We start from the raw sequence: 13,966 nt of genomic DNA, 5'->3' as shown, positions 1-13,966 counted from the left end.
CTATAACTCTTTTCTATTAAGAATCGCTAGGTAACTCTTACGGCGCTAACTCTAATCCTACTCGCCTTAACCTAGATCAAGCTAGAGAAGTATTAGCACTCTAGACCCCGTGTAATATAGTTATCTTTACTTCTAATAGCTACTATTATATATAGCTCTACTATTACTAATAGTACTATCTTAGCGTAATAGCACGTTACGTAATCTAGCCCTATAACGATTATTACCTTCTAACGTAGACGTCTATAGGCCTTCAGCCATCTCGTTACTTATTAAGGAGAGAATCCTTCTTATTGCTTATAATAGTAGCGCCGTAAGTAGCGCCTTACGTGAGATGCTAGCAAGATCTAGTCTGAGATAACGCTATAATCTTATGTTATAAGAAAGAAATTAGTTCTATAAGTATCTCATCTGAATTATGAGTATAGAAAGAGCTTTTGAGTTAACACCTTTACGCATAGAGCCTATATCGAACGCTATAGTAGGGACTGCATTGATTTTAAGGATTTCTCTAGAAAGACAATAGGGATTCTTTTCTACTACTACGATTTCTCAATTTGAAGACTCTGCCAGAGCTCACTCACGCCTACCTAGGTAATCACAAGAACCCAAGCCTCGTTAGTTCTTACCTAAATCGCATGTACAAAAGATCGCCGCGTTACGGGAAATTCCATAACCTACATCACAACTCATTATCCTTGCCTCCAAGCATCTGTTACTGCAAATCTTTTCCATAGCTGGAAGCGGGAATATCACGCCGATATATGAGAGCTTTAAAATTAGTAGATAGGGTTAGGGTACACAGTCAGAGCTAAGACGAATGTGCTACAGTTTTCTTAGTAGAACCGAAGTGAATCGGTTTGTGATACCAAGCCGAACCCCAAGCTGAACTTCTATATAAAGGTCGTTTTGTGAAAACGGTGATCAACATCCCCTCAGTTACCGCTATTGATTCGTTCAAACTCTTTCCTCACTCTAAATCGTTTTGTCCCTGGAACCTTTTAACACCATCTCAATATGTTTAGCAAGGTCAGAGCTTTCAATGATAACTCGATAGCTTGGATTTAGTATTAACAGCTTTCTGTAGGCTTTATTGAATGTCTCCTTTCTCGCTGGATTAGCGTTTGCAACACCCACTCCAAGCAGCACGCTCGAGAAGCGTGGTGTGACGTGTGGAGGAGTTGTTTATTCTGACTCTCAGTTGGAAGCCTGCCGTGCAACTCTCTGCCTGTATGACAACAGGGGGGGGGGCCTGGAGGCTACCCTCACTTTTTCGGGAACCGCGAAAAGCTGAACTTTGGGTCGTATACGGGAAGCTTGTATGAGTACCCCCTAATACTCGGTACTAAGGCCTACAATGGGGGTAAGCGTAATTTTTATTCCAATCTCGCAAGTATTTAAGCTGAAAATGCGTGATATACGTACTGCGATTACTGGATGTTACACTTAATGGTACTTGCTAACACTTTGTCTCTAGGTCCTCCAGGACCAGACCGCTGCGTAGCTGCTTTCGACGCAACTACAGGAAACTGTGACCTCCTTAGTGCCATGACGCACACAGGTGCTCCTGCGAACAATCGTAACACTTTCTTTCTCTGTACTTAACTGCTAAGATGGATCATATACACTGGTAAAGCGGATCGATAATATGCTACAGAATTTAATACTTAACATACGATCTCCTTGAAATGATAGCCCCGCATAGAGCATAGGTAATGCTATCAAGATTCTGTTATAGCGGCCGTTATGCAAGAGTAGTATATGCCACGGTCATAGACAGGGCTCGTAGCAGATGAGATATATATTGTTCTATCTTTTATGCTCATAGAAAATGTCATTTCAAACCTAGCTGTGATTTGAAGCGGAAAGAATTCTGAGCGCTTCATCCAAGTGACAAATATATACCTTGGAATTTAATTGATGTATCTAGAAAGCTAGGCACCTACGTTGAGAAAATTCCAGGGGTGTTGTGTTTGGATGCTGACCAAGAGTGCTTCGCCAATTTTGGGATTTATTAGCTTGGGAATTATGGTTCATGCGCTAATCACGCGTACGTAAGATTTTAGTTGTGCGTTCGTCGGTGAAGATACAGCGTGAGCCACATGCAGGACAAGCTTTGGTAATAATTCTGCCGCGGAAGCACTGATTGCACGCTAACTGGGGTTTTAGCGCAGCATAGTACGTAGTCAGCATGCGTTACTTACCGCCTTGCCGCCTTGTATATAAGCGTTGTTAGTTCCACCCATCTAACTGCTACTGTAAGTGCAGCAGACAGAGCATTACCGCAGAAATTCCATCACATTCAGAACCCTTAGGTAAGTTCTAGAAATTCCTTCAACCTTTTTCATACCTAAGTTGAGACTCCATGCAGAGTACGCTGCGTAGGCCGTTCAGCACATCGCAAGAGAAGTAGACTGCCCAATGCGAGGAAATCGTAGTCGTAGAGGTAATGGCCGTGAGGGGATTGTCCAAAATGTACCGCGTCCGTCACCGGCCATTCTACAAATTACGGATGCATCTATACCGGCCTCTGTAGCTGCACATTCCCTTGTAGCACCTGCTATTTCATCATTTGCTGCAGCTGATTCAGAAGCTGGTGAGGCTGCTTTATGGGATATCTGGAATCAGGTAGTTGGATACGCCTTGAAGATGCCAGTTCATCAGCTTGATAGAGTGGTAGAAGTCCTCGCAGCTGTGGCTGACCTGAAAGAGCCGACTGAATTTAAAATCTGGGGTGAGCAAGTTACTTGGAAGCAACTTTCGTTGCTAGGGCCGGTCATTCGAGAGTGTTGGGATAACGGTATTCATCCCTACTTTGCTAGTTTTTTTTGGCTTGAACACGTGCAGCAAGAACTGAATGGCTAATCTTTGTTTAGAGCAGCATGCAGAGTCGTTCAATATGAATGCATTCGCCGCTCGCCTTACAGCTGCTGATCTGGTGGATCTTTCTATCTACGCAGTCTGGACGCTGCGTTCAGTACTAGAGGACTCGGCACCAGGCCGGATTCACAGTAAAAATGGAGACGAGGGGTGCAAAGCAGCAGCAGCATGGTTCATATACGCGGGTAAGAGTATGTACGCGTTTTGTAAGGAGGGAAAAACATACGCTGGTCGTGCTGCAGAACAGGGCAGCGATATTGTTGGTAAAGACTGGAACGGCTACAGCGAAGAGAGATGGCGGCTTTGGGTAGAGCGGCTAGAGGAGGTACAGAAGGCTGTGGTGGACGATGATACGAAAAAAGTTCTGCAAAAAGCGATGGAAGCGATTCATGATGCTACTAGCGAGTAGATTTCCTCAACAGTCTCTAGGCAACGGTCTCTAATAAGCACGTTTTATATGGTAACAATAGCCGATCAAACTGCAAGTAGGGGAAATAAGGGACCCACCGGCTCTCGCCTCAATGACGCGCTCGCTGCGACTTGCATGCCCGAGTCGTGGGTGAGGGCTTCGACATTTGTCCGCCTCAACTCAATTACTGGCGGTATATCTAGGATCATGATGCATATTGCGGAATGCTTATGAAACCTTCTCGATAAGGACGTAGTGGCATGCATCCCTGACCGGGGGAGCATCTCAGCCTCGGGGGACTTGAGCGCACTTGCGTGGATTGGTACGCTGATGCAAGGCAAAGCATGCGCTACAGACTTCAGCAGCCTATTTTGTACCCTGCATTGCGCTCCTCTCTCTATGTGGTGATCGCCGTGTAATGTCATCTTGCTTCTCCAGGACGCTGCGATAATGATCGCATGCATTCGATTACTTATCCCCATCTTTAGGTCCCTCTCCTCGTTGATCAACACGCGAGCAAGTCGCATATACAATACGATAGTTCTGAACTGCTAATATTAGATATGAGAGTGAGCTGAGAATTGCTTGTATTAACATAGCCAGGGAAGGGTCTTGCCATCCTACTGACTCGGTCCCGGTGTCATCAGTCAGATACATTGTTGACAAATTGATCTTGTAGTACCATGTTCTCAGCGGCGAGCTTCTCTAAATATGAAATACGTGGGAAGGAAAGAAGCCTTTCTTATTGATGCTGCATGCGCCGTATTGACGGACTAGCAGCGATGATCTAGGTGACACCTTGATATAGCTACCACGGGCATACGTACCGTGAATCTGTCATACCTTCCGAGTGTGCCGAACTTTGAGCCGCACCTTGGTCGCTACACGCGTTTGATTCACCGTTCAGCTCTAGTGCAAGACGATAAGATGGTCAAAGTTATTGGCAGCAAGAGTTCCCTCACCATTTACCCAAGAATCACCCGTACCTAAAGAAACGGTCGTTTTTATGGTATGCTAGCTTCGCATACAAGTCGCTTACTTTATTCGACCCAAAAATCTCTTTCTACTCTGTAGATGTTTTACAACTGCCTTCCCCGACTATCTCATCCCCTAGGGTCTTCACTGCGGACCAAAGACTGTTGCTTCTCAGCGGAGTTCGGAGGAGTTCAGCGGAAAATGAACTTTAGTATAGAGCTAAGTATGCCTAGAGCATATTAGTCCCACCGCAGTGATGCCGTTGGTACCACCCACTTCGGTTCCAGTACTCTCCACCGGCCAGAGTGACCCTGGAACCCTTCGCGAAATAGGTCAGTCCTTGGCACAACGGCTGCGCAATATGTAACTATATGTTGCGGGTTGGAGGTATGGTCTTCTTGAAAAATCTTACTCTTTACAACTCTTATTGGATAAATACCATGAAGTACTATGATATAATTGATGCGTTTTCTACTTGTGTCTCCGCGAGCAGCAACACCCCCTGAACTCTGTACGGCATTTTTGGGGAAAGCTAAAGAACTGAACAAATTACTCGCCGACAAACCCATTAGAACCTTCTGAGGGAATGCATTTCTCGCAATAACTCATGGGCGGGTTCTTAAAAATTGCAATCGTTCGCCTACGCTACGAACGAAAGGAATCGAACAGCTTCTCGCCCTGGACACGAAGCGACGGTTAGGTGGATAAAAGAAAGACTTTAGGGTTGAAAACTGGTATCACGTCTCTCCAGTCTGTCTAGGCCATTGTTCAATTTGCTGAGGCTGTCAATGCTTTTTCGATTGACGGCAGTGAGATACCAAACTCCTCATACTCCTTCCAATTTTCTCCTAGCGGAAAGGGAACCGCGCCATTGATGATTGTCGATGGCGGATGTGATAAGATAGGGTTTCGAGTCTATAGTGTAATGTGTAGCTTGTTACTGAATTGTAAAAATATAGACTGACTATCCACCAGGCCTAGCTAGAAATATCGCCATCATTACTCATGGAACTTGCAATTATGGGATTAAATCAGCACTTGCTGGCTCCGTAGGCGCCTCAGAAGCTATTCTGTATAACATCAATGATGATGGCCCAGTGGAAGGAACGCTTCTTCTTCCCCCATGGTCTCAGGGTCCTTACGTCCCCATGCGCAATATCAAAAGTGTCTCTGAACCTATTTCTGCAGCCCTCAAGCGTGGAGAAAACATCACTGCTAGTTTCGATATCTTGACAGGCAAGTGCTGATTTAAGTTGAAGATGATTTAGTCAATTGGCAGATTGATTTGTAGATGTGCCAAAGCGCGAGACCCGCATGACATCGAAAAGCACAGTTCAGCGCATTGCGAATCGGTTTTCCAAAAATGTTGATCTATCGGAAACTGTTGTTCTGATATTGCATTAGAAAAAAAAATAGGCTTTTGCTAAGATACATATTATAGACACTCGTAGCGTTACTACATCTAAGTTCTTTGCGACTACTAAGTCTGGTGACCAAAACAAAAAGCTCATTCTCGGTGCCGGTACTGATTCGATTATTGCTGGTCCGGGTACCAAAGATGATGACAGTGGCATCAATGCTCTCTTTGAAGTCGCGAGATCACTTTGAAGGTATATAGTCAGCAATGCTGTAACCTTTGCGTTCTGGACTGCAGAGGAACTATACCAGCATCCGGCTTCATCCCATCTTCTCTCGACTCTGTCTGTAGCAGAGAAAGCTAAGATTTGCGCTTATCAGAATTTTGATATAGTATGTTGCATGCCTAAACATGACCAATATCTCACTAAAACCCCTCATCCTTACATGTTACATTTAGATTGCTTCACCCAACTACGTCAATGCTATCTATGATAGCGACAGTAAGGATTTTGGTACCTCTGGACCCTCTGGTTCAGCCGAACTAAAAGCATTGTTTCAAGAGTACTTTCAAGCTGCTGGTCGGAACTATACCGCAACTCAATTCAACGGCCGCTGTGATTAAGAGGCATCTCTTAACGAGGGAATTCTAGTTAGCTGAACCTTCACTGGCGCAGCAAATAACAAAACTGCTGAAGAAGTTCTTATGTTTGGCGGAGAGGCTGGTGTCCCATACGACTCCTGTTACCACAAAGCGTGCGATACTATTAATTACCTCAACATGGATGCGTTTGTGCTGCATACTATAGAGATCGCTAAGGTGATTGGTCCGTATGCAATTTCTTGGGGGGGATTTCCAAAGAAAGAGGCTGCAAGTACTGCTAAGAAGGACGTAGCTAGGATTAGGAGAAGGAGTGAAGGGCATGAACACGTCGGCAACTGCGTACACAGTTACTCATCGATATGACCAATAGCGGCCCTGTGGTAAGTGCAATGGAATACAATCGTTAGAAATATTCCCCAACCTCGGTTATGTCTTATTTGCAGTTGTGAATATCATGTTTTTCTCTTCTAAATGCTTCTTTCTCGAAGATGGCGGTTCAAGGCCTCCTGTATACGATTTTGAAGAGAATGTATCAATAGCAAAAGCAATAGAAAATATGTTTTCTCTGTTGCTCTATCATCAATCCAGGCGCGGGGTAGTTGTAGTGGCCATGCTCGAATATCTTGTTGTACTACTGTGACGGACTCGACGCTCCTCCCGTATCTATAGAGGCACCTGCGACAACTGGGGCGAACAATAGCTGGTTTCTGCAAGCACATATACTAGTGTATTGTATTTGTTCATCCCACACCCACATGGCTAGAGACACATCTATTCCACGCATTGTTACTTGTATCTTGTCTCCAGGGAAAGCCTCTAGAAGGAACTGTGAAAACCCCTCCTAGTAAGATCAAAAAAATGTGTGCATGTAACAAAATGATAGGTACTATGTCGAATGACAGATGGACACGAGCCATCTAAAGATCTATACTGCAAATCCAGACGGTGCCGGACCCAACACCAACTCCGACCATAGTCCCATAAACGGCCGAACGTGACGGGCGGTACTCCGACGGTACCCATACCATGTTTCTTCTATCATGCTGAATCCATATACTGTCCGAACTAAAGCCAGTTCCCAGACCTGTCGAGCGGCGCGTCGGCCCTGGGAAATCCATCGCGCTGGGCGACGACGTCTCTAAGGTCTTGATATTGACAGTGCCTGTTTCACTAACAAGTCGAGCACCAGTGGCATCAAAGGAAAGTTCGAAGACGGGGTTGTCAACCGTGACCGTCTCCAGACACGTGCCGCTGCTGACGTCCCACAACTTTATCGTCCGGTCGCTAGACGAAGACGCCAGCCAGGGTTTTGAGTCATGGGAGAAGGCCACAGAGGTAACGGTGCTACCATGACCCTTCATAGTGTGCAGGCACGCGCCACTATTCGTATCCCATATCTTGATAGTACTATCACTGGATGCAGAAGCTAGCCACGTCCCGTCACGTGAGAAGGCCACAGACCTCACCGTGCCGCTGTGGCCCTCGAGTTTCTGCAGACCCGTGTTGTTTGCATCCCACACCTTGATGGTTTTATCGCCAGACGCTGATGCCAGCCACTTCGAGTCGTGCGAGATGGCGATGGACTTAACAGTACTACTATGGCCCTCGAACGTTTGTAGACATGTCCCGTTTGGATCCCATACCTTGACAGTCCCATCACCAGACGCTGATACTATCCGTGTTGAGTCGTGTGCGAAGGCGACTGAGTTTGCCCAATCGCTGTGTCCCTTGAGAGTCTGCATACACGCACCACTGCCTGTGTTCCACACCTTAATCGTGTGGTCTTCCGACCCGGAAACTAGCCGCAACGAGTCATGAGAAAAGGCTACAGACCTAACAGTAAGACGATGACCGTTAAGCGTCTTCAAACACGCGCCGCTGCTTACATCCCATATCCTAATAGTGGTATCAAAGGAGGCTGACGCTAGCCGCGCCGAGTCGTGCGAGAAAGCCACGGACCTAATGTTACCACTATGACCCCTCAGCGTCTTTAGACATGTGCCAGTACTTGTGTCCCACAGCTTGATGGTTCTGTCACCCGAAGCTGATGCAAGCCATTTTGAGTCGTGCGAGAAGGCAACGGAGTTCACCCAATCGCTGTGGCCTTCTAGCGTCTGTAGGCACAGCCCACTATTTCTTGTATCCCACAGCTTGATAGTACTGTCTTCCGATGCTGACGCCAGCCGCGTTGAGTCACGCGAGAAGGCTATAGAGGTAACATAATCCTCATGGCCCTCAAACGTCTGCAGGCACTCGCCACTGCTCATGTCCCACACCTTCACAGTTCTGTCCTCGGATCCTGATGCTAGTCGTGTTGAGTCGTGCGAAAAAGCCACACAGGTGACATCACTGCCATGGTTCTCGAGCGTTTGCAGACACGCGCTCCATCCCTCGCTCAGTACTGGCCTAATCCTGATGGCGCCTGGCTTTTCCTGCTCGAACAATTGCCTGATCAAACTGCCCGTTGGGCTGAAGAGGATTGCGGATGCATAAGTCTGGAGAGGGTAACCCTCAATCGCTCCCCTATGATACATGATAAATCTTCGCGCGTCTTCGACAATCCGACTAAGCTCTTCTTGATTGCGCATTCCCTATCCACATCAGTACAGTCATGTTAACACACGATCTGGACGACCTACCTGCACCAAAGACCACAGTTTTGTCATCGACACGACGCCTCTCCCTACACCTCTGCAAAGACTGAGTCCTTCTAGCCAATAGAGATACTTCTCTCTTAGAAACCTGCTGACTCGGTCTGCAACTTGCAAAGATCCCGGCTTCGAGTCGTAGAGATGGTCAATCCAGTAGACGCATGAGTATCGCGACTCTGCGAGCGGATCTGGGTCATTTGTTTTGACCTCCTCGATGGGATATCCTGGCGCTTCCAAACTGTACATATCCTTGCCCAATGTTCTGTCTAGAATGGATAGCGACCTCGAAAATATGTTCTCATGGACCTCTTCAATCGTAGCTACAAAGACTTTGCTATTGAAAGCTTTTGCGAAGAGAAAATCCTTTGCGGACTGATGCACAAAGTAAACTGTGTCTTCTCGCAATGTAAGAAAGGATCCACAGTAGCCCACAATTTGCTGCCTTGACTCTAGGTCGTTTACGTCTTCAAGCTGCTCCACCAGCGCAAACAATTCAGAGATTGTGACAGGTCGATATAGGACAGCAACCGAAGCCAGCACATGCTGGCAGATCTCGGCGGGGTCTGACTCGCTTATCTGATCCATCATTCGCCCATACAAAGAGTCCAGTGTAGGCGGGAATACTGAGGCTAGCTTCTTGAGCACATTCCACTTTGGTGTCTTCCTCAGATCCTGGCACACCAACGCTACCCAGAGGAATGTATCGCCGGCGTTCGACCTCAAGTGCTGTAGCACAGCGTCTCGAATTTCTGCTTTGTACTGCTTTTCCTGTGCCAGCTGATCTACCTTACGTTGTATAAAGACGTCAACCGCCGCTGAAACCGACTCCGCATTTAGCTCAAGGCTCAATGTCGCTTGGTGTCCTACCTGCTGCTCCAGTTGCTCTTCAATTTCTGGCCAGTTACGGCTCGAAACTATCCATTTCACCCGGGGAGAGATGGATGAATGCTTAGCGATAAACTCTAGGAGGTTGGGTCGATCAATGATACACTCGTCTAGCGCATCGATGATTAAATACGTTGGGCGCAGGTGTGGGTCGCGAAGCGTGTCTTCGAGGATCTCTGAGAAAACCACCCAAGCATTTGCGTCTTCAAAGGAGGCCTTGCCAGCAGTGTCGTATTTCTTGAGGACGTGTGACATAAGAGATGGTTGTTGAGTAACGAGCATGTACAATAGACCTCGTAGCACAGCTGTGGCACTATTGATGCGCGGGTCGGCCGCTTGACAAAAGAAGTACCCTAGAAGAGCGCTTTGGGGAGTGAAGGTCTGCTGCAGTTCGTGCTGCAGTTCGTTGATGATACCGCAGAGCAACATTGTCTTCCCTTTACCCGGATCCCCTTTTATCCATAGCAGTTGAGTGTGCGAGTTCTGGGTGTGTCGGTGCCGTTTCCATTGCTGGAAAGTGGTGTTATTGAGAACCCAGCGGTAGGAGTCTGCTAGCAGTCCGCCCTTTGTATCCTCAATACGTTTCTTATCGTCATAAGGGTTACTAGAACGTAAGTCGCGGACGCAGTCTTTCAACTTCCGTATCTCATCATGCAGCCGTCTGAACGCCCCCTTTTCACCCTCGCCATATAAAGGTGCGATATCTACGTCACAGATACCTGACAAAGAGTATGCCATATCTTCTTCTAGTTTGGTCTTTCTGTTCCCTCTCCAACGTAGGCGCTCTTCGATATCGAACTGGGCAAGCGTGCCTTGGAGCACTTGGGGTGGGATGCCAGTAATCTTGCTGATCAATGGCGTTAGCGACGTCTTATCACCAAGCATCTCCCCCTCTCGAGTAAAAAACTCTACTTTGCTCGGTGCAAGAAGCTCTTGAAGCGTCCACCCACGTGTGAACCAACGACTTGACCTAAAAGCGGGCTCCCAGGGCTGGGCAAACATCTCATCTGATCTTTGCTCATTTGCCAACACGTCAGGTAGGTACACGTAGCACTTAATCGCATTTTGGTACCAGCGAAACATAGACCTAATTGCTGTAGAGAGTTCATGGTTGTCTGTCTTGTCGATGCAGCATGTGTCAACCCAGAAGTACTGCAACCCATCTTTCCGTGCCTGGTCTCCGCAGAAACGAATCTTCTCATAGCCAAGCTTATGCTCGCCACGAGCCTTTACAATGTCATCAAAGTCCACCTCCTCTGTGTCCGCCCCCCAGGTGTGGGAGAGTATCGCATAAGGTGGTATCGCATCGTCATCGAAGCTGGTAATCGTAAGGCTACCATCTTCTCCGTACCCTAGAAGACGCATCGGCTCGTGGAGGAATGTGGTAGGCGCGATAGGAACGAGACGTGACAAGCTCCGTGTAGCAGCCTAGTACTTTATGACGAGGGCACGGTGGCCTGATCGTGTTGTGCGCTGTACTTAGATGTCGGTGTAAGAGAGGGATAGTGTATCACCGCGTGATACTAGTTATCTTGATAGTAGAACAGCGCGTTAAGAAACCCAAGTTGACATGAATGTGCCGTGTCGTTTTTCTGTTGTAGGAGCGGCATTAGGCGTGCCAACAGCTGATGCGCGCCGACGTGCCCTTGTCTGCAGGATCGCAGGACAGAAGCGAGGTCTCCGCATCGAATATCCGCTCCAACCGCCGCATGTTAATATGGAAGTCAGTGTAACCACACACCACCCCATGTGGGTAAGAGGACACAGTTCGGTCACTTCAATAAGTAGTTGCCAGCCATGCAACTGAATGCCTTAAACATCCACGTATCATGCATACTTCTTCGACTGAGACTTATTACTACTATTTGTCCGGATCTCACTTCAAGTAATGATCATCACTAAGCCTTTATACTGCATTTTGTGCGTGTGACGGACCTTGCATATGGAGTGGTACTCAATAAACTGAGGTAACCAAGGCGCCCACTTCCCGAGGATAAATTCATGATTTCCCTCCTAATCAATGGGACCTCTCCTTGTCATCCTCTGGCGAGAAAAGCGATAATATCTACTCTACCCCCTCATAATCCGATCCGACTCATGTATCGCAAAGCGGTGCGACACAACATGAATCCGTCTCAAATCAACCATGATGCTTCGTTCAAAGAGCATGACTCTTTGATCGTTGGTGCAGGTTTCGGCGGTGTATACCAGCTTAAGATGCTGCGCGATGCTGGCTACAGTGTCAAGCTTGTGGAACGCGGATCAGATTACGGAGGTATTTGGTACTGGAACCGGTATCCCGGTGCACGCGTCGACAGTGCCATCCCCCACTATGAATTCTCCGATCCAGCATTATGGCAGGGATGGACATGGAAGCAACGCTTTCCAGGCAGCGAGGAACTCCGTGCCTACTTCCAATATGTGGCCAAGGTATGGGACCTGAGGAAGGATACGGTGTTCAATAGCTTTGTGTCGTCAGCTGCTTGGAGTGACAATGATGCAAAATGAATTGTGAAGACTGATACCGGGGTGACTTATAAGGTGAAGTTCCTACTGCTGAACACCGGCTTTGCAGCGAAGCGGTATGTTCCCAACTGGAAAGGAATCGAGTCTTTCAAAGGTTAGAATGCGTAGCTGTCTCTATGATGCCTACTAAACACTGATTAGGAACTTTCTTACACCCATCGAATTGGCCTTATGAAGAGCCTGACTTTCGGGATAAAAAGGTAGCTATTGTCGGTACTGGATCAACTGGCATCCAATTGGCCCAAGAGCTAAGCAAGGTTGCGGGCCATCTTACTGTGTTTCAACGGACGCTGAACATGTCGTTGCCAATGGGACAAGTGGACTACGAGCCTCCCCAGCAAGCAATTCCTAAGCCTGATTATCCGAAACTCTTTGCTGAACGGTCAGGTAGCTTCTCAGGTTTCTCTTTCAATTTCCTTCCACGCTCAACCTTTGACGATACACCAGAACGACGACTCAAAACATACGAGGAATTATGGAAACAAGGGGACTTCAAGTTCTGGCTTGCAACATACAGTGATATGATTTTCACCCAAGAAGCCAACCGTGAAGCATACAACTTCTGGCGCGACAAGACACGAGCCAAGATAAATTCACCCAAGGTTGCGGACATTCTTGCACCTATGGAACAACCGTACCCCTTCGGATGTAAACGTATATCGTTGGAGAATGAGTACTTTGAAATGTACAACAAAATGAACGTCTCTTTGGTTGACGTGAGTGACAAGGGTACGCCGATCCAGGAAATCACTGAGATCGGGGTCAAAACCATTGATAATGAGTATGAGTTTGACTACATCATCAGCGCGACAGGATACGACGCAATCACAGGAGGGCTGAAACAAATTGATATCCGCGGCTCGTCGGGCGAAAGCTTGAGTGAGCACTGGAAAGATGGCACAAAGACGTATCTCGGCATGGCAGTGGCAGGCTTCCCCAATATGTTCTTTACATACGGCCCGCAAGCACCAACTGCCTTTTGCAATGGACCAACATGTGCTGAACTTCAGGGCAACTGGATTTTACAAATGATCAACTACGTGAAGCGAAATTCGCTCCGCAAGATCCAAGCACAGGAGATGAGTGAAGATGCATGGAAGGAGCTTGTATGGAAGCTTGCGAACGCATCCTTACTACCGAGCGTAGATTCTGTGAGTTGAAGAGAGATTACACTCACTAAATGGAGATAGACTAACGTCATGGTAGTGGTATATGGGTACCAACGTTCCAGGGAAGACCAGGGAGCCATTGATCTACCTCGGTGGAGTGCCGAGTTATTACAAGATTATCAACGAAACGGCAGCGAGTGGGTATAACGGTTTCACAATTTCGTAAAAAAGCACTATATTTATCTATATATAAGCTTCACCTATTGAGCTATGGAAGATTTCTCCGCCTATACTCTAGCTGAAGTGTGACTCTTGCTGTCGATCGGTGAGACTACTCGACCAAGCGGGTTAGCCCACCAAAACGAACCACATCGGCTAAGGAACATCGGCACCATTTCAACATCAAGTAAAGATCTTCACTTATCGCATTTCAAAATACTTCGGCTAGGAGATAGGTATTGTAAAATCCTATCTTTGTGGGTCTGTATTCGCTCACATGCGCTAAAATCACGTCATGAACTGGTTCCTGCAGAATACTTAAGAAAAAAGCGCACTGACTTATTGATAGTGT

General features: G+C 47.1%; 5 protein-coding genes across 5 annotated transcripts; 4 read left to right on the top strand and 1 right to left on the bottom strand.

Annotated features, from left to right (window-relative positions):
• Window positions 1-1,017: 1,017 nt before the first annotated feature.
• On the top strand, window positions 1,018-1,605 carry COCMIDRAFT_41203 (uncharacterized protein; the record flags this gene model as incomplete). Its single annotated transcript, XM_007694817.1, has 4 exons — window positions 1,018-1,029; window positions 1,088-1,214; window positions 1,259-1,363; window positions 1,478-1,605. The coding sequence occupies 4 exons, from the start codon at window positions 1,018-1,020 to the stop codon at window positions 1,603-1,605; spliced, it is 372 nt and encodes a 123-aa protein (XP_007693007.1).
• An 816-nt stretch (window positions 1,606-2,421) lies between these two features.
• COCMIDRAFT_108724 (uncharacterized protein) lies at window positions 2,422-3,289 on the top strand (the record flags this gene model as incomplete). The annotated part of the gene is made up of 2 exons (XM_007694816.1): window positions 2,422-2,800; window positions 2,877-3,289. The coding sequence occupies 2 exons, from the start codon at window positions 2,422-2,424 to the stop codon at window positions 3,287-3,289; spliced, it is 792 nt and encodes a 263-aa protein (XP_007693006.1).
• A 1,582-nt stretch (window positions 3,290-4,871) lies between these two features.
• On the top strand, window positions 4,872-6,245 carry COCMIDRAFT_30597 (uncharacterized protein; the record flags this gene model as incomplete). The annotated part of the gene is made up of 5 exons (XM_007694815.1): window positions 4,872-4,959; window positions 5,240-5,428; window positions 5,706-5,813; window positions 5,883-6,013; window positions 6,081-6,245. The coding sequence occupies 5 exons, from the start codon at window positions 4,872-4,874 to the stop codon at window positions 6,243-6,245; spliced, it is 681 nt and encodes a 226-aa protein (XP_007693005.1).
• An 896-nt stretch (window positions 6,246-7,141) lies between these two features.
• Window positions 7,142-11,125, bottom strand: COCMIDRAFT_9659 (uncharacterized protein; the record flags this gene model as incomplete). The annotated part of the gene is made up of 2 exons (XM_007694814.1): window positions 7,142-8,815; window positions 8,864-11,125. 2 exons carry the CDS (start codon window positions 11,123-11,125, stop codon window positions 7,142-7,144), a joined length of 3,936 nt encoding a protein of 1,311 aa, XP_007693004.1.
• A 759-nt stretch (window positions 11,126-11,884) lies between these two features.
• Window positions 11,885-13,621, top strand: COCMIDRAFT_41201 (uncharacterized protein; the record flags this gene model as incomplete). Its single annotated transcript, XM_007694813.1, has 4 exons — window positions 11,885-12,214; window positions 12,278-12,380; window positions 12,428-13,437; window positions 13,493-13,621. The coding sequence occupies 4 exons, from the start codon at window positions 11,885-11,887 to the stop codon at window positions 13,619-13,621; spliced, it is 1,572 nt and encodes a 523-aa protein (XP_007693003.1).
• Window positions 13,622-13,966: the final 345 nt, after the last annotated feature.

Source organism: Bipolaris oryzae (genome assembly GCF_000523455.1).
Source record: "Bipolaris oryzae ATCC 44560 unplaced genomic scaffold scaffold_244, whole genome shotgun sequence".
Classification (NCBI taxonomy): Eukaryota; Fungi; Ascomycota; class Dothideomycetes; order Pleosporales; family Pleosporaceae; genus Bipolaris; species Bipolaris oryzae.
Note: the sequence above shows the minus strand (reverse complement) of the source record. Positions and strands in the feature narration are given on the sequence as shown.